The 23841-nt window shown below is 42.3% G+C and overlaps 1 protein-coding gene across 8 annotated transcripts in view; it reads right to left on the reverse strand.

Annotated features, from left to right (window-relative positions):
• BCL7A (BAF chromatin remodeling complex subunit BCL7A) overlaps positions 1 to 22100 on the reverse strand; it is a 32734-nt gene extending 10634 nt beyond the window's left edge. For 3 of the 8 annotated variants that reach the window (XM_030582830.1, XM_030582826.1, XM_030582832.1), the window contains exons 1-4: positions 21957 to 22100; positions 7227 to 7308; positions 6388 to 6408; positions 1336 to 1432 (exon numbers count right to left, since the gene is read on the reverse strand). In XM_030582830.1, coding sequence (XP_030438690.1) covers positions 1336 to 1432; positions 6388 to 6408; positions 7227 to 7308; positions 21957 to 22048 — 292 coding nt within the window. In that variant the 5' untranslated portion in view covers positions 22049 to 22100. Of the gene's footprint in view, positions 1 to 1335; positions 1433 to 6387; positions 6409 to 7226; positions 7309 to 9104; positions 9154 to 11552; positions 11599 to 21956 lie in introns of all 8 variants that reach the window. The other 5 variants (XM_030582834.1, XM_030582828.1, XM_030582831.1 and 2 more) reach the window with 3 other exon arrangements.
• Positions 22101 to 23841: the final 1741 nt, after the last annotated feature.

A 23841-nucleotide genomic window follows, 5' to 3' on the forward strand; every position in this document is an offset into this window, starting at 1 on the left:
GAAAGAATAATTTTGCCCCAATTCTTAACTTGCACTGGTGTAAATCAGGAGTAACTCCATTAAAGTCAATAGGGTTAAACAAGTGTAAACCTGGCAAAAGTGAGAGAAGCAGGCGATCTGAAAATAAAGATTCTCCATTCTTCATAACATTAGCCCAATGTGCTTATTTCATCATACCAATTATAACACAAAGGAACTTTCATTTTCCAGGAGGATTCTTAGCAAAAGTTCTCATGAATTTAAAAATCTTGCTGAAGATTCAATTACCTGTCAAGAAAGTCTCCTATGTTATTTTTGTCTGTTACAACTCAAAATTAGGAATTCTGTTTTATACGGTATTATACACAACATTCAAGCTGTCCAATAGCCCAGTCTCATAGCCACTTCCTTAATGCTTTGCATTTCTATAGACGTCCATCCAAAACTCTCCAAAATGCCTTAAAATCTTAAATGAGGCATCACAGCACCCCTCCCGACAATTTATTACAATACTTATACAGTACAGACAATCATAGCTGAAGTTGCAAAAGAGATTCCATTGTAGCTCTCTGGTTTCATATTCTGATGACTTCCTGAAATATTTATTATGGGGATGAAGTTGTGTGTTTAGTCTCTCCCCACAATTTTTTTTTAAGCAAAATTCTTTCAGCTCCTTTGGAGTTTCGGGGAGGAAAAACAGGTGTGTATTTAAATGAGCATGCTTCTTCCCTACATAGGTTATTAAAAATTACTAACATTTCACACTATCTATTAAGACATACTTCAATGGACAGTCTCTGCTTTGCTAAATTTGAAAAAGCAGTTTCAAGATAAATTTTATCATATTTTAAATGCAAAACAGGGTATTTTATTAAGCAGTTACCTGTGCACTTCAAGGACAGACACACTGTGAAGACATATGCAGCTAGTCTGAGCTAGCAAATGCATACAAAAGAACTCACTAGCTTTCCACTGCCAAAGCAAGCCGTGTCTGTAAGCTGTACAAGGCTACTACTTCACTGAGATAAGCGAAACAGCACCTTAGAAACTGGGCTTATTTTTGTTTTGTCCTTTTCACATTTTATTTCAGCATCTTAGCTCCCCTCACAGCAGACATAGGGATTTTCTTTTACATGCAGCCTGAGTGAAAACTGCATTTACCACCATTGACGTTAATGACTTACACCACACACTGATCTAGTACCATGCACCACTTTTTCTTTATTCTCACTTGGCCAAATTCTGCCCTCATGTACACAACAGCAACTCCTGTTGATTCCAATAGGAATCTTGTCCATTGGTTACTTCCTTTATAACAGTGCACGGAGTAGCTTGGGCTGGCCATGTCCCACTCACCATGCATGTCCATCATCCCTGGAGAAGAGCTATTCTCTGGAGTGGTCACTTCAGAGCCACATTTTTCATCTTTGCTTTTTTTCTTATTTTTGTTTTTCTGAAAAACAAAAACACCCCCCAAAAATTAAAGTTACCAAATAGTTAGCCAGGAAACCAACATCCATGTGTTAGTGTAAAACTCTCTCTTTCAGCTCAGTGCCGTAGTCCTGTAAGCATATCATGCTTACAATTTTCATGTGGGAAATACGGCCAAGTCAAGAATTACCAAGAACACTGATGAGGCAGTCATCGTAAGAATCTCTGAGAAACACTTACACAGTTTATTCTTTATGACCCCCGGAAGGAAAAAAAAAAAAAAAAAAGAGCAACCATTATCAGAAGTTCTGCTAATGTTTACTATTTATAAACGTTATTATTATTATTTGTATATTGTAGTGCTTAGGAGCCCTAGTCACAGACCTTTGCTTTTCATCTTCAAAACCACTGCACAACATAACAGCACCCTTGTGAGATAGCTCATTATTATTGCCCAATTTTGCAGCTGGAGAAATCGAGGCAGAATGCTCCAGTGACTTATCCAAGGTAAAATGAAGGAGCTGCACAAGAATCAGGATCAGAACTGGGGAGTTGCTGGTTGCTAGCTCTGTGGACAGACCAAAATACCACACCTCTCTCTTTATAAGAGAAATGTTACCATAGCTTACTGCAGTGCTTTAACCAATAGCACGGGCCCTAGCAGTTTTGCACCTTTCCCAAGTGCAGTCATACAACTCTGTAGCCGAAGCCCATCTATACGTTATGCTTGGGGGCAGCTCTCTTTAGAGAGACGAATAGAAATTTACTAAAGAGAAGTATTTGAACACGTACTTTGTTCCTCCTGGATGTTCGCCAGAGCTCTGCTGGCCTTCAGAACACAATGAAAAACTCATTTTATTTTCAACCTACCATCCGTTTTGCCTAGGGCTAAGACTGTGGATGACTCCTCCCCCACAGCTGGTATATCGGGAGGCTTGAAGGTATATAATACACCAACAGGCCACTCCAATAGGTATATAGTTTAATTTCTTATGCACCATTAAGGTGTTTTTGGGTGCATTAAAATAAGTATTTTTATTGCTGTTTTTCCCCATTCCCAAGAGTGAGAAAGGCAACTGGAAAAGGAAAGACAAGATCAAGCGAATTCCTGACAAAAGCGGAGGCAATGTCATTAGAATAAGGGCTGGGATTTGGGAATTCTTTACATGATTTTTGACTGTGTCATTCTGGAGCCTTGGGTAAATCAATTCCCTGCTTTGTACCTCAGTATCCTATTCTGGAAAATAGGGATAACAATGATCTACCTCACAGTGAAGTGACAAACATTACTGGTAAAGCACCTTGAAATCGCTAGATGAAAGACTGGCAGACTGCAAGTGCCAAGTATTTTAAAGAGTATGAAGTGGTTCTGGAGAGAGAATGGAGTAGGGGTAATTATCTCCTGGGAGGGCTGCATAATGAAGCAACACACTGCTCCAGGTTATCATCTAGTCACCTAGGACACAGCATCTTCACTTTTTGCATGCATTTTTGCATGTGTGCATGACGGTAATGGTGGGGGACTGAGAATTTTCACATGGAAAGGATGGCTGTTTGCCTGCCTCCCTCCCTCCCGCTGACCCAGGCTGCTGAGGCTTCTCCCTTCTCCATATACAATGTAGTTTCTGCATTAAATCTAAAAGGTGGAGCAGGAGGGATTATGAAAGTAAGAGAAATCCCAGCAGCAGCAAGACAGTCCTGCATGCACACACCCCTGCTCCATGTCCTGTGTAATAGCAGGAGCTGCAAGAGTTAAAGCAACAAAAGAGATGTTTGCATCCACATGAATCCATGTCGAGAAAGGGATGCAGCATTTTCAATTAGGAGATGATGTAATTGGTCTCCTAGGAGAAAGTGCCAGCTGCGCTGCTCTTGGAATACCCAGTTCCTGCTGAGAGAGAGGAGAATGAAAAGCCAGACTCCAGAGAGGGAGAAGCTCAGTAACCAACCCATTATGATAAGGCAACACTCTCCAATGAGGGTCAGAAACAAGAAGACAATCAAGTATAGTCTAAGGCTGCAGAAGAATTTCAACAAGACAGATACTGGGGCACTTTTCTCCATCTTTGGAACAAGGTATTTTTCCCCCCTATTAAAATATACATCATAAATACAAACACTTACATATACATATTTTGGAAAGTTACTGACAAATCTAACAGCTCTGGATCAAGGAGGCCACACTTCCCAGAAGCACTATGTTTCTTTTCAGAGGGAGCAAAAGGATAGCAGTTGAATGAACAGCTCCTAAACCATCCCACCAAAACAGCTCAGGTGGGCCTAGGGCACCATGTGCATTGATGGGGAGGAGATACTAACCATGCCCCCTAAAATGGCATACAACTTCCTCTGGGGCCATGGAGCATTGCAGGGCACACTAGTAAGACCCCATCCTACCATTCTAATGAGCACTAGGAGGATATCTTAATCTGCTTCTGTGAATGCAGGCCAATGGCAGATGGAGAATAATCCTTGTGCCCAAATTAAAAAAATAGATTTTGCCCTCCCTCCTTTAGGTTCTCTCAAAATGTATAGCTCTTTTCTGTTCAGAGATCTCATGTGCCACAAGGCAGAGACCCTTTCATCTTAAACAAGACTGCAACAGCATGAGAAGATTAGAATGACCTAGTTTCAAAGGGTCTCTGTCAATTAGTGTTAGACTCAAAAATCAAGGATTATTTGCCCAATATGCCAAATTATGGTCCAAATATTCTAACTGGTTACATGTGAAAGGACTCTCAGACAAATACAGAGCCTCACTGACTGTAATGAGGATCTGCCTATGCAGAGATGATATGCTCACACAGAATATGTCTATGAACTCAGAACTAATGTACTATGAAGGACATTTTAAAAAAAATGTCAGAAGTATTCTGCTGGATGCAGGCTTAGATGCAGGAAAGTTTGCCTGGAAAAACCCTAGAAATTGTAACCTCCACAACTCAAATATATTTAACAAAGCATACATTATAACAGCAATCATTTTCTCTGTATAACAAGTAATCCAATTAGTGCCATAACTTATCTAAGAGATAAAAAGTTTCTATGCAGAACACTTCTGTGAAAAAATAGGCATCCTAACTGACAAGAGCTTATTTCACACACAAGCTGCTCAGCTTTGAAGAAACTTTTACATACAAGAGACTCTCTGGAAATCTTTGCAGCATGTCAGCTAGTGAAGTCTTTAGCACAACTTTTTTTATTGTGATTACATTTACATAGACATTCAAGTCAGGCATGTTAATTTAAATATCTCAACCATTCAACAGCTGAGGGAAGGTGTTGTGCAAGTCCATGAGGGAATCATGTAGCTCCGGCAAAGGATGCAGCCTCCAAATATATCAACTACATCTTCTAACTGGCCACAGTAGCAAAGCGGAAAGTCACAAAGGCCTCGCTTATAGAGATGTGCAGCACACTTGATCCCTCTACATCTGAAGCAATTAAGCTTTGCCGCAGACGGCTTGGAAGGTCAAAATCAGGGGGCTGGACTGTTGGATAGGTATTGGCTATGTCTGCAGCTTCTTCTTGCCATCTAGTGGTGACAGAGGTTCTTTAAAACAGTGATTCTCAAAGCCGGTCTGCCGCTTATTCGGGGAAAGCCACTGGCGGCCCGGGGCCGGTTTGTTTACCGGCCACATCTGCAGGTTCAGCCGATTGTGGCTACTACTGGCCGTGGTTTGCTGCTCCAGGCCAATGGGGGCTGCGGAAAGCAGCGCGGGCTGAGGGATGTGCTGGCCGCGCTTCCCGCAGCCCCCATTGACTTGGACTGGCGAACCGCAGCCAGTGGGAGCTGCGATCGGCCGAATCTGCACATACGGCAGGTAAACAAACTCGCCTGACCCACCAAAGGCTTTCCCTGAACAAGTGGCGGACCAGCTTTGAGAACCACTGCTTTAAAGCTGTGGCCTAATTAGCACAGAGCTGTGGCCCACATGCGTGCTAAAGGCCACCAGACCACAGGGTCCAGGTTCCCGGCTCCCTGGCCAGCCTTGCAAAGGGTCCAGAATCCAGGGGCTGCCATCTGGGGTCGGCATCTGGGCTGCCAGCTGCCACGTGGGGTCAGGGTCCGGGCTGCCACCCGGCTGCCCAGCCACACAGCTGGGTCCAAGGTCGGGGCTGCTGCCCGGCCCTGTACAGCAAGGTCTGAGGTCCCTGCTGCCCCGTGGCCATCCAGCCCCCATCCAAGGCTCCACTTTGTGGAGGGTCTCTGGATGGGAGGCACTGGGTATAGTGCTCTGGGGATGGTGGACTGTGGCTCTCAACCTGCGGCCCACAATAATAAATAGGTTGAGAACCGCTGCTTTAAAGGAACTGTCCAAACAGGGTGCCTTGAACTGAAAATGGCAGATTGGTGGATTGGAGACTTCTTTAAACAGGGTAGATGTGGCATGTCTTGTACCTTAAAGAGCAGATTCTGCAAGACGACTGAAGTCATGTAAAGAAACAGGTTCAGTTTAATATAACCTCAATCAGAAGACACAGCGAGCCCTGGAAATTGGCTTTTAAGTAGTGTGAATCCAGGCTTCAGTCTTTTTTAAGAGCCACTATTTTGGACATTTTACTAGATCAGAAGTTTGCAAAATTTCAAACTGAGGTGCAGACCCTTTTGAAAATCTTAGGCAGTGCGCGGACTCTTAGGAATCCGCAGACCACGTTGAAAATTACTATGGTAACAACCACCTTTCGCGGACCCCTTAGACGTAGTCTGTGGTCCCCCAGGGGTCTCTGCAGACCACAGGTTTAATACCACTAAACTATTAGTTCCATCAACCTGTGACTTATTTCACACCTCTGCTATAGATTTAAAACAGTGGCAACATGGTCCAGTGGATTGGTTACCAGACTGGGATTCAGAAGATCCAAGTTATATTTCCCTGCTCTATCACTGACATAGTGTGAAACCTTGGGTAAATCACAATTTCTCTCTGCACAACTTTATCCACCTGTAAAATGGGAGTAATAATGCATACTTACCTTTGTAAAGAACTTTGAGATCTACGGATGAAAAGATAAGTGCTATTAATTTTTATTTTCATTATAAATGCTGTTTTATGCCATGTGTCTATCATAGCAAAAAAACAGTGTGAATTCACAGTGCATTGCACAGTAAAAACATCAATATGCTGCATGTGCAATGCTTACCTATTAGGAAAAAATAGTCATTACAACAGCAGAGAACATTCTATAATGCTTGGCTTGAGCATCTTAACCAATACAATAATACCTCACATTTCCATAGCACTTTTATACTAAAGAATTCTAAAACACTTTATAAATTACACACACTCACAATCTCTTTATAAGACACTGAAATAAATGTGTCTCTATTGTGAGATATGGCAACTGTTTAACAATGCACAGAAAGAATACAGCATACATACTGTGCACAGTTAGCTGTACAAGTTACTTTCCTCTGATGGTTGTATGGATCTTTCAAAAAGAAGAAGGTGAGAAAATCTTTTTTTTTTTTTGCAATTAGGAAAATATGATTAAATTGGAAAGTAGGGATGCAGAATCTATAACTAACTATTTTAAAAAACTGACTTGTTTTCAAATTAACAGCACCTCTTTAAAAGTCACATATTGGAATGAGACTTGGGGGAAAAAGTGCTACCCTACTGAATCACCAACAATACTTTCTGCAGCAACCTCAGTTTCCCTTGGAAGTCTTCTATTTAAGTACTAAGGCCCAACCCAATATTAACTGAGATCTGAGGACAGACAGTACGTTCCCTTACGACCTTGACTAAATACTGGTCTGCAGTTCCAAAACTTCTAAGATATCTATCTGTAGGGTGTCCAGAAATACTTACATCATCAACTTTGGGCTCTGTTACTGGTACCCATTTGTAAATTCTGAGGGATGTGTCGCCAACTGTCACCCATTTCTTCTCCCTATAAAATTACAATGCAGGAGAAGTTAACATTAAAAACTTCATATTCACAAAATGACCTACTATGTTGTCAAGGATTTAAATGGACTATCATACAGTTAAGATCTTTAGTACTGTTAAGTATGTATATACAATTACCTGCATTTAAAAAACCACCAATTATAGCCTGCAAATAACTTCACAATTCTAAGAGCAGTTACTGGCTTAGCTGAGTGACTGCAGTAGCAGTAACGAGACCCGGGTTAGAGATATGGTTAAGCAGAATTCTAGTCACCCAAAACCACAACTACAATGGTTTCAATTTTATTTAACTTCGTATAAAGCAGAAGTTTTCAGACACATGGTATTTTGGTTGCTGTATAGTTAAATTTAGTGATATTGGAAATTTAAATGCTGTCTGACCATTTAAATTTTATGGAAACTTTCTGGTAGCAATTGTACTGTTTACTCAACGCCTATGTCAAATAACGTTGAAATTAAGGCTGATCTATTGGTAACGATATGTGCTGCCATGCAGAAGGCTAGAATCTGATTCTTGGACCCTGGCTCCCTGGACCAGCTGGGGTTCGGAATACTGTGGAAGAGGGAGAGCATAGCCTACAGCACTCTATGAAGACCTCTGCCAGCCAGCCAGCCAACCATGAAGTGACACTGATGAGCTGCACAGGGAATCTGTCCGGAGGGTGCCACTGCAACATGGGGTTATGAAGACACACAGAGTGGGGAGATGACAAGGATGCCGAGAACAACTGAGAGACTGGGAGACTGACTCCCTAAGAACAATCATTACATAAGAACATTAAAGGAAGGCCCACAATGCCATAAAAATTTCATCTAGTCTCTGGTAATCAGTTTTCAGGTAACAGATCATCACTGCTGGTTCACGGATTCAAAATAAAAATTCTGCAAAGAGATTGATTAAAAACCTAGCAAAAAACACACTAATGTCTCTGATTATTGAGGAACAACTAAAATTAATTTGGTATGATTTCAAAACATTTATGGCTTTTGGGTGTGGGTTATTTTTTGTTTTTTGCTTTTTAAAAAACCCACAGCACTACAGCTGGATTCCAAATCTATTATTTAACACATTGTAAAACATACGTTCTTGGCAGGATGCGAAAAGCTTTGTCACTCCTGTGCATTTGTGATAACATCTTCTCCAAGGTTTTTAAGAAAGGCTTGCAGAATCAGCAGCAGTCACATTCTAGAAGTGCCACCGCCAACCTCCCATCTTTTCCCTTTTTGGCTACTGTCAACATCAACCTCGTTCTTCATCTGCCTGAAGGGATCCTCTTTCCTGCTCAGAAAAGGAACTATTTATGGCACTTCGGTAACAAATTTTGGCTTTGTCTACACTGACATTTGTTTGAAATTTGTATTTAAAAACAGCACTTAAACTCGAATTCAGATTAAATGGTTTCCCGCTTCAGTTCTTAGATTACAATTTTGTAAAATGTGGCTTAGCGCCACCCATTCATTCACACCAAATGTCCAAAGCATGTCAGAAACCAATTTAACTGGAACTCAGTTTGAATTCTGTTCCTAAACATGATAAAAATGGCAGTGGAGATAAGAGCATGCAAATGTAAGGAGAACAAACCCGTAAAGAGATTCTCATGATACAGGGTTTGTTTGTTTTAAGGATACAAGACAATCTAAACTCATCTCTAGTTAAGAAAGCCTTTGAAGTTATGGAAACAAGAATGGATTTTAGTATCAAGGTTTTTTTAGTCTTCTCCTACATCAAAATATTACTTAGAGATGCTGCACTGGAAAACCAAAAGTTCAAGGTACCTGGTTAGCATCTCAAAGCAGCCTCAAAGCAGCATCTTCACTGGACAGACTGTAGAACACAGGAGGAAACCTATATTAGTAACTTTTTCCTTCTAGTATAAAAATTAGCCCCGACATTTCAATTCTATTAAGCTTCCTAAGCAGTATTTTTAACCTTTGATAACCTCCAACCAAAAGGATTTTTTCTGATTTAAATGTACAGTAATGAACAGAAACACCACAACATGAATAATAATTTTGATGGAAGTACACCAAAGCCCCAGTTCTGCAAACACTTATGCATATAAGCAGTAACACTGAACTTAATGGGACTACTCACTGATGTACTTCACTTTACAAATGCGATTGCAATACTGGAGCTTTAGAGAGCACGAGTACTAATAAGAATGTAGAAGACAAGATTCTTTACCAAACTCTTAGTTAAGCTGCTAATGTAAACTTTGTAACAAGTAAATAAATTTTACTGGTTTCAAACACTAACAGATACCTTTTAAAATCTAGAGAATGGGCAGGGGAGTTCAGCTTCATAATTTATAAGTAAGTACAGATGAATGCTTAAACTACAAGTACTTCCTACAATGTTTTTATCCACAATATTTATCATATTCCCATTTCAAAAATTCCAAATTGTATTCTGATGTCCTCAATGTTATTTACTGTGCAAAGAAAATGACTCTGATCTGCCAATTAAAGCATTTCTTTTAATTAGATAGAATTAACATAAGATACTCATTTGTGTTTCCAACAGCACCCGCAATGTGCTAGATGCTGTATGAATTATGAACTGTATCATGGTCTAGTACAAAGGTGGGCAAACTATGGCCCACGGGACCATCCTGCTCGGTCCCAGCTGGGGAGACTAGCTCCCGGCCCCTCCCCTGCTGTCCCCCCTCCCCTGCAGCCTCAGATCACCACGCCGCCAGCACTCTGCCCGCTGCTCCTACTGGGCAGAGCAGCTGCGAGCTCCTGCTGTTCTGAGCAGCATAGTAAGAGAATGGGGGGGAGTTCAGGGGGGCAGTCAGGGGACAGGGGATGGAGGATCTGTGGGGGGATGGTCAGGGGACAGGGACTAGGGGGATTGGATAGGGGGTGGGATCTCGGAGGGGCAGTTAGAGACGCGGGTCTTGGGAGGGGGTGGTCGGGGAGAAGGAGCAGGGAGAAGTTGGATGGGTTGAGAGTTCTGAGGGGGGAGGGAAGTGGGACGGGACAGATGGGGGACAAGGGCCAGGCCGTTTGGGGAGGCACAGCCTTCTCTACCCAGCCCTCCATAAAGCTTCACAACCCCAATGCGGCCCTTGGACCAAAAAGTTTGCCCACTTCTGGTCTAATAGTTGACTAAGCATGGGACTGGAAGCAAGGAACTTCTGAGTGGTATCTGCTCTGCTTTGACACCTTGGTCAAGTCAATTCTCTCTCGTTCAGTTTCCCCATACTCACCTTGAAAGTTAGTTTGTTAACAAAAAAAAAAACCCTAACTTCCAATTGCCCCCAACTGTCCTTGCCAATTTTTCTGGTTTTACAATCGGATTGTGAAAGGGCATCACATTTTGGTCTAAATTATTCTGTTTTAGGTTGATAGTCATCCTTAAAGGTTTGCACAATATTTTGAAGACAGCAACAGATATGTAAGTATTTAGAATTTAAAATAAATACTAGTATTTAATGCTTATGTCTCAGGCTATGTCTACACACCACTTATGTTGGCAAAACTTATGCCGCTCAGGGGTGTGAATATTCTATGCCTCAGAGCGACATAAACTGCCCTGGCATAAGCAGTAGTGTGCACAGCGCTACGTTGGCGGGAGAGCTTCTCCCACGGACATAGCTACCGCCACTCATTTGGGGGGGTGTTAATTATGCCAATAGGAGCTCCTTCCTGTCGGCACAGAATGGCTACAAGAGAGATTTTACAGCAGCCCAGCTGCATCGGAACAGCTGTGCCACTGTAAGCTCTCTAGTGTAGACACAGCCTTAGAGACACCAGTACCCTAGAACTTAAGTTACATAATCACTCAAGGTCTAATTTTAAATAGCCAAGACTTTCTATGCAAAAATTATACACGTAAACCCCAAGGCCCTCAAAGTAAACCAAGCATCAAATTGCATATATAAATGCAACACATTAGTGGATGAAACAGAATACTATGTATTACATTTATACATGAAATGTCAAGGGGGCTTTTGTATTAACATTGAACATCAGAAACAAAAATTGTTTAACAGAACAAGAACTGAAAGCCTTTGCTGCAGATACAGCATTGCCATTTAAGCAGAGAGGCTTTCAAATAGATCAGGCTTGAAGAAATCCACTCCTTGTTACAGTTTCTCACCATGTCTGCTATTTACCAAAACAATGTGTGTTTAAACAAGGATAGTTCCCGCATACCCCATCTTCTCTTGATGGTCATGAAATGATGTCATAATGCTGAATTTATCACATCACACTCACTTGCACTGCAACAGAGTTTGGTGAAAATCACAGAATTATGACTTCCCTGTGGAATCAAGCAGAAGGAGAAAGGGGGGAACGGGAAAGAAAATGCCATTATTAGACACACAAAGTATCTCTCAAATGCACAAAACTGAAAAAATGAAAATATTTTTTCAACTTTAGGTTCTCTCTTCAAAGTTGGGGATGTGACTTTGTAGATGTCTGTATAGTGACTAGCAGAAAGGTCTCTCGATCCTATTGTCATATAAAAAAATAATAAATCACAAAAATAGCATCAGAGTAATTGGAAAAAAACAATATTGACCAAGGACATGTCCTTTGGTTCAAAATGTTCTTCATCCAACTGTGTTTCAGTACGAAAGCCCCCATTTAACTTATATACCTAAGGATCCATTTTCACGCAGAGTCTACTAGTTCCCCAAGTTGCAGAGATGGCTCTTGTTGACTGCACTAATCTGAAGGGTATGTTTATAATGGGCCAAACTCTAATGCAACTCCCATTGAAGTCAGTGGTACATGCATATCAGAGGGTAGAATCTGACTCAAAATGGAATATGCAATGAGCCACAAAACACAACCTAATTCAGCCACATGAAAGGGGTACTATGAATCATGACAAAATCTCAAAGAGATGACTTGATTATACTAGAGAAAGCGCTAACACTCTTTCAATTACACCAGTACTAGAAACGTTAGAAGCACTAGCTTGGATGTAACGCTTGCCAGCACTTTTAAACATCAAGCTCTGTGAAGGGTTAGCTGATATAATGTCAGGGTGGATAAAAATCAATGATTAAAAAATTAAAATAATCCTTTTTTTGATAAAATGCTTTTTGGGGAAAAACCCATCTAAAGATAGCTTTAATTAAGATAAATTACAGCTCAAAGATCTCATCACGGAACAGGGATTATAAATTCTAATTCTATAGTATGAGACAATATATTCATGTAATGTTTAAGAAAAGTTTGTAAATGAGTTCCAGTAGTTCATAGACTAGGGACCCAATCTTATGGGGTTCTGCAGGCTTCTGTATAGATTATTTAGGTTAATCTTTCTATCTACTCAATGGGACTCAGTGCTCAATCTAGAAGATACCATCAGAGATGCTTAGTTTTGCAGTTCTCAAACTGTGGATTTGTATCTCCAGAGATAACATCCTTGTTAACAGCAAAAATGTTTTAAAATAAAATAAATAAATAAATAGAGAGAGATGAGAAATAACAGACCTCAGTCCTATTGTCCCTCTGCAAATTTGTGTACAGAGTCAATCCCTCACCTCTCTCTAGAAGTGCAAAGTTTCAAAAAGTTCAATGAATAGAAGATTGTTGGGGACAGAATAGATCTGGACAAAGAGAAGTCCGGAGATAAATGTGAGAAGGGAGGGACATATGCCTGTTTTGTTAAAATATTATATTTGCTGTTGAAGGAAAAAATCCAGACCACTTAACGCTGTTGTTTTAGTTAAATAAAACAATTTAAATGTCTGTCTGGTGCTGTTCTCCTCCTAATACAGCATGGCAAGACAATCCTCCAAATATTAATGATTATTCTGTTGAACTGGAGATCATTCACCTCCCAATAACTTTATAAATATCTGTTTCAATTACCTTTGGTAAATGAAATAACCAAACAATCATTCATTTTCTGATATAGGTGTAAAACTAATCTGAAAAGTTTTCAAAATAAATCAGTTAAAAAAATGTATAGTGTGTACCTTCTAAAAATGAACCCTACGTCTATCTGAGTTGTGAAGAATATGTATTAAGATTCTAACAACCAACAAGAATGCACTTATGTAGAAAACCATGATTAAATCAAGTCTTCCTGACTAGTGATTTAAATCAAATCCACTCTGTACAATGTCAAATGCTAGCATAACTATGGTAGGGCTCCCAACATTCCCAATGTTGGTGGAGCTGAAATAATATCAGCAATGGTGGGAAAATGTTGCAAGATTTTAACTCATTGGTCCACTGATTCTCCAGAGGACCTGAATTAGTCTCAGATGCCTCTGGGTTTGTCAAAACTAGAGTCAGCTTTGTGCTAACATTTTAATTTTGATCTATGTGGATGAGCACCTATTTTCTCCACCTCAACTCTGAATTTTCAGTTTCAGGTTGAAAAAAACCCCAAAATTCAATACAAAACTCAGTCAAAATAGCTGAGATTCACTAGGCTTTGCAGTCAAGATACAGGTTATATACAATTTTGATGCAAAAGCACAAATTGGCCCAAGTTCTACAAATTGAACCAGGTTTGTGCTAAAGTGCTTTCTCCTTGGAGAGACAGAATGTAGTTTAAAGTAACAATACCTGAAATAAGTGAATTTCACATGGTTGTGGTTTCATGTCACACTGCTCTAGTAAAAGATTTCCTATTGATGTCACATGAAGAAATCCCACATCTCTATCATTTTTCAAGGAGGGAATGGAAAGGGCAAAAGCCAATTTTTTGAAATTCTTATAAAGTAGGGAAATCTACTTTAAGGAAGAAATACCAGCAACAAAACCTGTAATTGATCTTTTCAACCTCAGAAAGTTAAACAGCACGTATTTTGTACAGTCCAAGGAGAGACAATGAATAGAGATGCTCCAGTGGTAATACCTACAAGTGCCAATCTAAAGCTAGCCACACCATATTATGGTTCTCCACCAGACACACCTGGGAGAGTACTCCTCATCAACAAATGAGTTACTTTGGTCCTTAGCTCTCACACACATTGGTAACATTTCCTAGTCTGTGTCCCATTTAAAGACTATGCTGTGGGGCCAAACTTTTCCATAATAAATATTGAGCACTTCTCTAATAATACCACCACCTGTAGCTCTCAAAGCACTTTACAAAGGAGGTCATTATTATCATCCTCATTTTTACCCATAGGGAAATGGAGGTACAGGTAGCAGACTATTACTATTATTATGATTTTCATCCATGATCTCCAAATGCTTTACAAAAGGAGGTAAAGTATCATTATCCCTGTATTACTGCTTGGTAAAATGAGGTAAGAGTGGCTAAATGACTTATCCAAAGTCACACAGCAACTCAATGGCAGTCAGAAAATGGACCCCAGGTTTCCTCACTCCTAATCTAGTGCGCTATCCTAGACCAAGAGATTGGCTCAGTCTCCGCTCGCCTCTACTGCTGGTGTGTATGTGGGAAATGATGGATTATGGAATATTAACTCCCTATACTGAACTTGTGAATTATTTTTCTGCCTCACTCTAAGCCACATATCTTGCCCCCCAAAATCCTGTGATATGCATTATGCAAATCCCTTTAATAAATAAGCAAATATTTACGCACTCTCTCATTGAAATACTCTAAAACTTACTTTCATTGAGTAGAAATATTCCAATATTTTCTGGCATATGGCAGAAACTGACAAGTTTTTGACCAATCTCTTGGAATGGTATAAAATGTCCTAAATGATCCTACCTAGAATCTACAGATGCTTCTCTGCCTTTCAGCTATACATGATACATTAGGGGAAACAAAAAGAGATGTGCCTCTTAAATCTATTAAGATATGTTGGACTGTAAGCACTTTTTGGATAGGCTGATTTCAAAATTATAAATATTTTCGCTAAAACAGGGACTGTCCCTTGTAGCATCATGGATGGTCAGCATTTCTGACATGTATTCAAAAGTCACATACACAGAATGTATATTTACAGCAGCAAAACCTACTCAGACATATATATACCTGAGGCTTTTCTACAATATAGGCCCACTGATACAGAGCTTTGAAACAACCTAATTGAGTAAGCTGCACTAATCTCAAAGATCAAAACCATTCACAGTGAACAACTATTGTTACTATAACAGTTGTATTAAAGTATTGGTTCTCAAACTTATTTGAACAGATCCCCCTTGTGTCTGTAGTTATTTACACTCCCCCTCTCCCCAAAATACATATACCATCACCCAGCTCGGAAGACAGTGCCATGCCTGCAGCAGCTCACTTTTCACAGCAAACATAGCTGCCCTGCTGCCTGCCTCCCCCCACGACCCCAGGGGCTCACAGCCAGAGCCCTGCCACCTCCAGGTGAGCCTGAGCCCAGGCTGCTTCCTGGTGAGGGATTGGGTGGTGGCGGAGAGTTCATGCCTAGGCTGCCTCCTTGTGAGGTATTGGTGGGAAGAGGGAGAAGGAGAACACGAGCAGCAGGGCTCTGGCTGTCCCCTTTATCCCCACCTCCTTGGTGTGCATAGCCCTTCTGTACAAGCTCCAGCCATCCAGGACTGACAGTCACAGCTCTTCAAACTAAAACATAACAAAAAACCAAGCAAATAAACAAAAACGCACACAGCTTGGGCCTCCTTTAACACATTCCCATGCCTCCCATGGGAGGCCCACCCCATCATTTTAGAACAGCTGTATTAGAGTAATTCCCAGAACCACTGGTCAGGATCAAGCCCTCACCATTTTAGGCACTTTGCAAACATATATAAAGATACACTCCCTGCTTCAAAGAGTTTACAGTCTAAGACCATGCATATTTTCTAAGGGACATAGTCTGCCTGAGTGGAAAAATGACCCCAAAATGAGCATACATGTATATAACACAATAGTAGTTACTGTGCACCAATATTATGCCCAGTAAGAAGCCCAGGACACCACCTCACCTCTTAGTTACATACGGCAGGGACAATGTGCACAGGAGCCATTGTCTGGACAGAGGGGCCTGCTCCTGGACTCATCTTTCATACATGAGTGCAATACTCAGACTACCATAAAAGTATAACTGGGTTCAAAAAAGAATTAGATAAATTCAGGGATGATTGGTCCATCAGTGGCCAGTAGCCAAGATGGTCAGGGATCTAACCCTATACTCCAGGTGTCCCTAAACCTCTGATTGCCAGAAGATGGGACTGGTTGACAGGGGATGTATCACTCGATACAGGCGGCAATGGATCAGCATTCACGCTGTACTCCTTATCAGTACCTAGCATGGGCTGGGCTGGGCAAGCTAATGATCCAACCAGTGGACAAAATTCACTTATCCACATTGGGCTCCAGCTACACATCATTCAAAGCTCAACCAAGCGCTGGTAGAATTTCTGCAAGGCAGACTGGGAAAAGTTCTGTGAAGCACTGGAACTTAGTGTGGTTACCATTCCGTCACATTGTTTGCCAGTCAACGAAGCCTGACACTAATTCCAAGGAGTCATTTATAAAACCACATGCTCAGCTATACTACGGGGCTGTTGTCCAATTTACACTCCCTGCCTGAGTGCCGAACACCAAGACTTGCCAAGCAAATTTGAATTATCTGGCCACTCGGACATTGCTGACCACCTGACTGAGTCTCTGGATGCTGCCAGGCATACTTGGTGGAAGGAATCTAGAGAGAAGCTTCACTTCATTTATTCCAGTCAGAACTGCTGGAACTTGATCTGTGGCTGGGCGCTGCTCAACAACCTCCAGGTCAAAACTGACCGCAGGTTAAGCCCAGTGAGGTCGCAAGCCATTTTCTGTGGGTAGCAAAGGTTCCACTGGAGAAGCAATTCAAATGCAAAGTATATAACAAATGGTGCCTACTCTGACATCAGAATGTGGGTAAGAGTCAACCAGAACCATTTATGGTCAAGGAGCTAAATAGGGCTCTTAATTCCATCAAGATAGCCCGCTGCTGTGCCTATCATAACATCTTACTGGAATTCCTCAAACACCTTGGACCAAAGGCAACACAATGGCTTATGTAATTCTACATACAGGTCATTAATGAGAAGAAGTTACCACGCACTTGGCACGAAGCAAAAAGATTATTGCCATTCTTAAGCCAGGCAAGGACCCCTTCAATTTGGTGTCACGTTACCACATCAAATCTTTGCTGTCAGTGCGTTTCAAGGTGTTTGAGAGTCTGATCCTCCAACAAATCACTCCAGATTTGGATGTCTTTTTGCAGGTCAAGCAGGCAGGGTTCAGTAAAGGACACAGCACTTATGATCAAGTCCTGGCCTTGACCACCTTTCAACAAAATAGTTTTCAACAAAATCTAAGGACGGGAGCAATCTTCTTGGATATGACTGCCACCTATGACACAGTTTGGCACAGAGGCCTTTTGTTTAAGTTCTCTCAAGTTGCCCTGCGTTGGGTAGTCAAGGTAGTAGAGCTCTTCTCCATAACAGGAGGTTTAGAATACACATCGGCAGCTGCTGCAGCTCTTGGGAGCGTCAGATCAATAGCCAGTTCTTTCACTGATACTGTTCAATGTGTACATCAACAACCTGTCAGATACATTCTTGCACAAGTTTATCTATATCAATGACAGCAAAGAGTCCTGTGGCACCTTATAGACTAACAGACGTTTTGGAGCAGGAGCTTTCGTGGGTGAATACCCACTTCGTCGGATGCATGTAGTGGACTCCACTACATGCATCCGATGAAGTGGGTATTCACCCACGAAAGCTCATGCTCCAAAATGTCTGTTAGTCTATAAGGTGTCACAGGAGACTCTGCTGCTTTTACAGATCCAGACTAACACGGCTACCCCTCTGATACTATACTAATGACATCTGCTGCAGCTATCAAACTCAATCTCTCTCAGAAATTGACAAGATCTTGAATGATATAAAACTCATGGCAAATTCTCTTGGTTGATGGCGATCGCAGCCGAGCTTTTCCAAAATGGTTTCTAGTGTATTTCATCTGCATAATGCAAGTGCAACACACGAGTTAAACATTTTTCTCAATGGCCAATGCCAGCAGCATGATCCAAACCCAGTTCACCTTGGTGTGACATTGAACGGATCATTAACGTACCACAACCACTTGAGGAAGATTGCAGCAAAAGTCAGCATTTGGAACAACCTCCTCAGAAAATTGGCCAGTTCAACCTGGAATGTGAGCACTCAGGATTCTTAGAACATCAGACCTTGCCCTCTGCTATTCAACAGCAGAGTTCTGTGCTTCTGTCTGGTGTCACTCATCCCACACGAGGCTGGCCAATGAAGAGCTTAACAAAGCTCCGCGTATTGTTACCGGGACTTTTTGGGCAACTCCATTGCCGTGGCTACCGATACTTAACAACATAGCACCGCCACAAATTCGCCATGAGAAGGCATCTGTCAGACCGCTGGCGAAGATCCATGAGAATAGCAACCTGCCTATGTACACAGACCTTTCAACCACCTGCCAGCTCACCTGTCTTCTAGATGCCCTTTATGGTCATTTGTGCCATCACAAGATATGACGGTGGAATCAGCTTGGCACAACAAGAGGACAGTGACAACAGTTGTTAATCACTCTCTCATCACTGACCCGACCATCTGTCCCTCAGGTTTTGATCTGCCAAGACATCTGGAGGTCATCTCTGACCCCATTTCAAATAGGACAGGGCACTTGGGTGGCCAATCTCTTTAAATGGGGTTTTTCTAATAACCTGCAAGACAGCTGTGGTCAACTTCAGACTATGTCACATATCCTTGATGAGAGCCCACTGACTTATTTCGACAGCGGGTTACCGGCTCTCCACCTGGCTGATGATATTGCAATCAAATGGCTGGGCACATTGCGCACATACACTGATATACTACTTTATAAATTGCCCTGTTCTGTTCATTCCCTCTGAAGCATCTGGTATCGGTCACTGGTCTGACTCAGTATGGCCATTTTTAGTTTTATATTCTTATGTTATGCTACAGTCCAACTATGTAGTGCTCCATTTTTGATCCAAGTAATGGAAGCACTCACGCTGGGACTTTTCAGCTCCAGTGGTTGCATTTCCACAGTAAAGATGTGAATGGCAACAAATTGCTCCCAACTATAACAAATTAGGTGTGGTACTTATGCTCCCTGCAAGTTGCATATGTAGCTCTTGACAAGGTGTGGGTGAGGCTGGTGTATAAATCTCAAAATTCACAACAAGCTTCTTCTCAAAAATGTTTAAGTCACAAATCAAAACATTTAATATCTCAGTGCCTTTACATTCTACATGGTCTATGGGGATGAGAAACAAGAACAAAGAGACATGAGGTTTGTTAACAAAACAATGAGTTCCAACAGATTCATGTGAAAAATGTCTTTGTACTAAGTGGCTTATGTAAGTACTCATGAGACCTTCATGCAAGAAGTGACACAAATAAATCTGGCAATGGTCAGAATAAGTGCTTTCGGTAATTCTATAAAGTCAGCCTTAAACAATCTACCCTGTGAGGATTTAAATTTAAAAATTCCATTTGAATCCTAAAATCTTTACTCTTGGTACAACAAGCCAGGCTAATATCTGTGCACAGTTGCTGTGATGGTAGAAAACACTTGCAAAAAGAGATTGGCCTCTCTTATTTTAATTTGTTGGCCATAAAGAAAAGATCAAACTCCTGCCTCTCCTTCTCTTCAAGCACAGTCAAACTCCTCTCTCTCCTGTCTCTGCATAGTATTATTTAAAGGAAATAAGTACCAGTTCTCTTTAATGAAATATCAGGAAATTAAAAACAAAAAACAAGCATCCAGCTACATTACCAGAGAGAGAAAGCACTGTCACATCTCTCTACCTATAGTATTTGATCCCTCAATACTAACCAGCCAGTCAGTAAAGAGCAATAAAAAAATACATAGAAGTATTATTTCAGGAACTCCGTACTATCACCAGACTATAACACTGGGTGCTTCAGCTCCCAACACAATAGATGGATTCCTACTTTGAAATCCCCTTCCCAAGTCCTGCATTAGTGGATATGTTTTGACTCTTTGTCCGATTCAAGCCAACCAGCCTATTCACAGAGTTTAAGGGCTTTAAAATGGCAACAATCCAGTTCAGGGAGAAAACAAGAGAAAAATGCAGATTTATTTCTGTATTTTATTCTTTTGTTAAATGAATTTAAAGTTATAAATTACATAACAAAACAGGAACCTTCATTTTATCCTATTCCAAATATACGAGTTATGCAGATTAAAACCGGTCCCCGGGATTTACTGTATCTTTTATACACTTAAAAAAGACACTTTAGGATAGATATACAAAAGCTATTGAAAATTCAAGGTCAAGCCATTTGAACAAAGTAACTCTTTCCTGAGTCACACTGACACTGCTCTTTATCCCATCCAGAAAAACGAGACTGTGTATTGTGCTACAATAACAGTTCTACCGTATTGTTTCACTACTTCATGTTGATTTTCATAATAAAACTAGGAAAGAGAAAAGCATAAAACGCCAAAACACTTCTAACGTTAAATAAAAGGGGATTATTTTAGTATGGGTACAACCTTTAATTATGTAATTTAAAATAAATTCAAGTACCAATTAGAGTTCTCTCTCCAATTCCACTCAGGATCTAAAACCACCAGAATGTTAAAACAGCACACTTTTGTTCACATGTGATTTGCCTTTGTGTGATCGCTGAAGCTTTAAAAAAAAATAATGAAAGCCTATTGGGATTTTTAATACAAGATCCTGGTTTTCCTACTTATTTTCACCCAACTCTCAAGCATGAAAAAATAAACTCAATGCCTTTTTGATTTACAGAATAAGATAATTATTTCTGCAACATTACAAGGCATTTCAAAATGTGTTTCCCTAAAGATCCCACTAATAATACTTTGTAAAACCTCATCCTCCTCCCTGTTTTTGACAGGGAAATTTCAGAGAAGGGAGAACAGGTTTCTTTTGTAAGAAACTAAGGCCAGTGGGGGTCTGACTCATGCCTGCTACATCTGCTCCCATCCATGCACCGCTCCCTGCCGGGCCCCTGCAGCTCTTCTTTGATTCTGGGGGATGACACCTCCCCTTCACAAACCCCAAAGCGTTACATTCACTCCCGCACCCCCATTACTCTGCGAGAGCCCCTAGGATGGGATCGCGGGGGGGAGATAAACACTCCGAGGCAGCATGAAGAGGGGTTGAGGTGAGGGAAGATCGAGGACACGGGACGATCTCGGCAACTGGGACAACCACGGTATCTAACTAGGACCAAGGGCAGCAAGGGGCGATGGGAGGGGTGAGCTGAAGGAGGCGAGAGGGACAACACAAGTGGGGTTTGGGGCAAGAGAATAAAGGAGGGGCCAGGGAACAAGAGGAGGGAGGACACGGGCCGGGGGGGGCGGTCAACCGCAGAGCTGCGGGCCCGGTGGGTAGCGGAGGGTGCTCGGCCGCAGAGCGGGGAGGGCCGGGGCCGGCTCGGCTGCACAGCGGGGAGGGCCGAGGTGAGGGGGCTCGGCCGCAGAGCGGGGAGGACGCGGGCCGGGGGCTCGGCTCGGCCCTACAATGGAGCCCTGTGTCTATCCGCCTCTCCCCCTCACACGCCGCCTTCGCGTGACTCGCAAGAGCGAAATGGCTTGTGGGTGAAGCCGGCTCCCCGCCCCGGCCCGCCCGGCGGGCTCCGGCTCCGGCTCCGGCCCCGCGCGGGGGGCGGGGGGAGCAGCGCGGCGGGGGGAGGGGCCGGAGCCCGGCGCGGCCCGCTCACCATTTGCGCACTTTCTCGATGGCCGCCATCACCCGCTTGATGTCATCCTTGGCCCGGCTGCGGGTCTCGGCCCGCACCGACCGGCCCGACATGCTGCTGGGGACGGGGGGCGGCGGCGGCGGCTGCGGAGAACGCGGAGCTCGGCCCGGCCCGGCTGGCTGCGCCGCACGCACAATGCTCCGTCCCGCCGCTCGGCTCCGCCCAGACTCAGCCGCCCGCCGCCGGGGCTCGCGCACTGCGCAAGCGCCCAGAGCCGCCGGCCGCGGCACGCGGCAGCCTGGGCTCGTGGGGCGCGGGAGGGGCTGGCGCGCGCGCGGGCGGGCGGGGGTCCCCAACCAAGGAGTCAGTGCCCCGGCCAAGGGGCTGCAAAGAGCTTCAGGGCGCAGGCCTTGGTGGCTACAGCAGGGGGCTGGGAGCCAGGCCTCCTGGGTCCCGTAAGCAGCCCTGGGTGGAAGTGTGGGGGTCTAATCATTAGAGGAGATGGGGTCGGGGTTTATTGCCACTGTGGGGTCTCACCTTGGGCAAGTCACTTAGCACCTCTGTGCTTCAGTTCCCCCTCCCCCCGTCCTTCTAATCTACCATATAGGGGTGTTGGGAAGCTTAATGAATTAATGTTTATAAAAAGTTTTGAGAATCTCAGATGGGGAGATGCTATGGAAAGGCAGAATACTGTGGCTTCACTCCTTCCCCCAGTGGGCAACAAAGTTATGGAAATAAATGGCAGGACTGCAAAGGCTACTTTTAGGAATTATTATTTGTTTATATAGTGCTGTAAATACTTCTGTGATGTAAATATATGCCCAAGAGACATAACCCCAAGCTTTAGAAAGCTTAATGATAATAAGCTCTAGAAACAATTGATTCTCAAAACAATTCTGAGAAGTTTTAAATATTTTTACAGGTAGGGAAAGTGAGACAGAGGGGTAATTTTCTAAAAGAGGTGTTAATGTCAGAGCTGGATTTAGAAATAAGACTGCCAGCCTCTGCGCACTGAACCACTCTTCTCTCTGAAAATCTAAAGATTCATCATGTGATGTATTACTTTGTGTATGTCTGAGCCTTATTGTCTGTGTCCAAATTAGATTGTAAGCCCCAAGAGTAGGGATCATAGCTTTGTATAAGCTGGTATTTGTGTAGCACAGAATATGCAGAGGGTGCTCAATCAGTAATAACATTAGATCCATTTGTTCCTCAACTTTGTGTTCATTACACTAAATACTTGTTATCTTTGAGACTCCTATAGTGCATTCTCTTATGAATGATAGACTGTTTGAGTGACTAGTTTCTGATTTAGCCCTTGTGCAAACAGTTATGGCACTATGTTGCAGACTTGTGGTTTGCTGTCTAGCGATATTTCTTTTTCAACAACATTTATTGATTTATAAAACAATAGGAAAAGAATACTAAACAATCCAGTTCATCAGACATCACATACAAATTTTTGTGTAATACAAAAAGATAGCTGAGGATCTGGCTCACTCGCTGCCTGTGTAGGTCAATGTATCTCTAATGACTTCAGTGGAATTCTGATGATTTATGGTATCTGAGGATCTGACTCAACACATGTACATGTGTGTGTACATATATGTAAAAAAATGGTTGGAGAGCAGGTCATATGAAGCTACGCCTCTTCAGGAAATCTTTGTCACAGACCCTATGATACTTTGATTTGTGTTGTTTGACCCTCATCTCTTCACTGCCATGCAACTAGCTATACATCTTGCTATATGTACTAACACAACTATTATTATTTCTGTGATGTATAATAGTAATCTCCATGCGATAAACATCACCGCTGAATGGAACACTTTTTAAGGGGCTACATGATTATGCAAAGACCTATTGGTGCTGAGGGGCACTGTAAAGAAGGAAATGAGTTCAACAA

The sequence above is a fragment of the Gopherus evgoodei genome, chromosome 13, assembly GCF_007399415.2.
Source record: "Gopherus evgoodei ecotype Sinaloan lineage chromosome 13, rGopEvg1_v1.p, whole genome shotgun sequence".
Lineage (NCBI taxonomy): Eukaryota > Metazoa > Chordata > Testudines > Testudinidae > Gopherus > Gopherus evgoodei.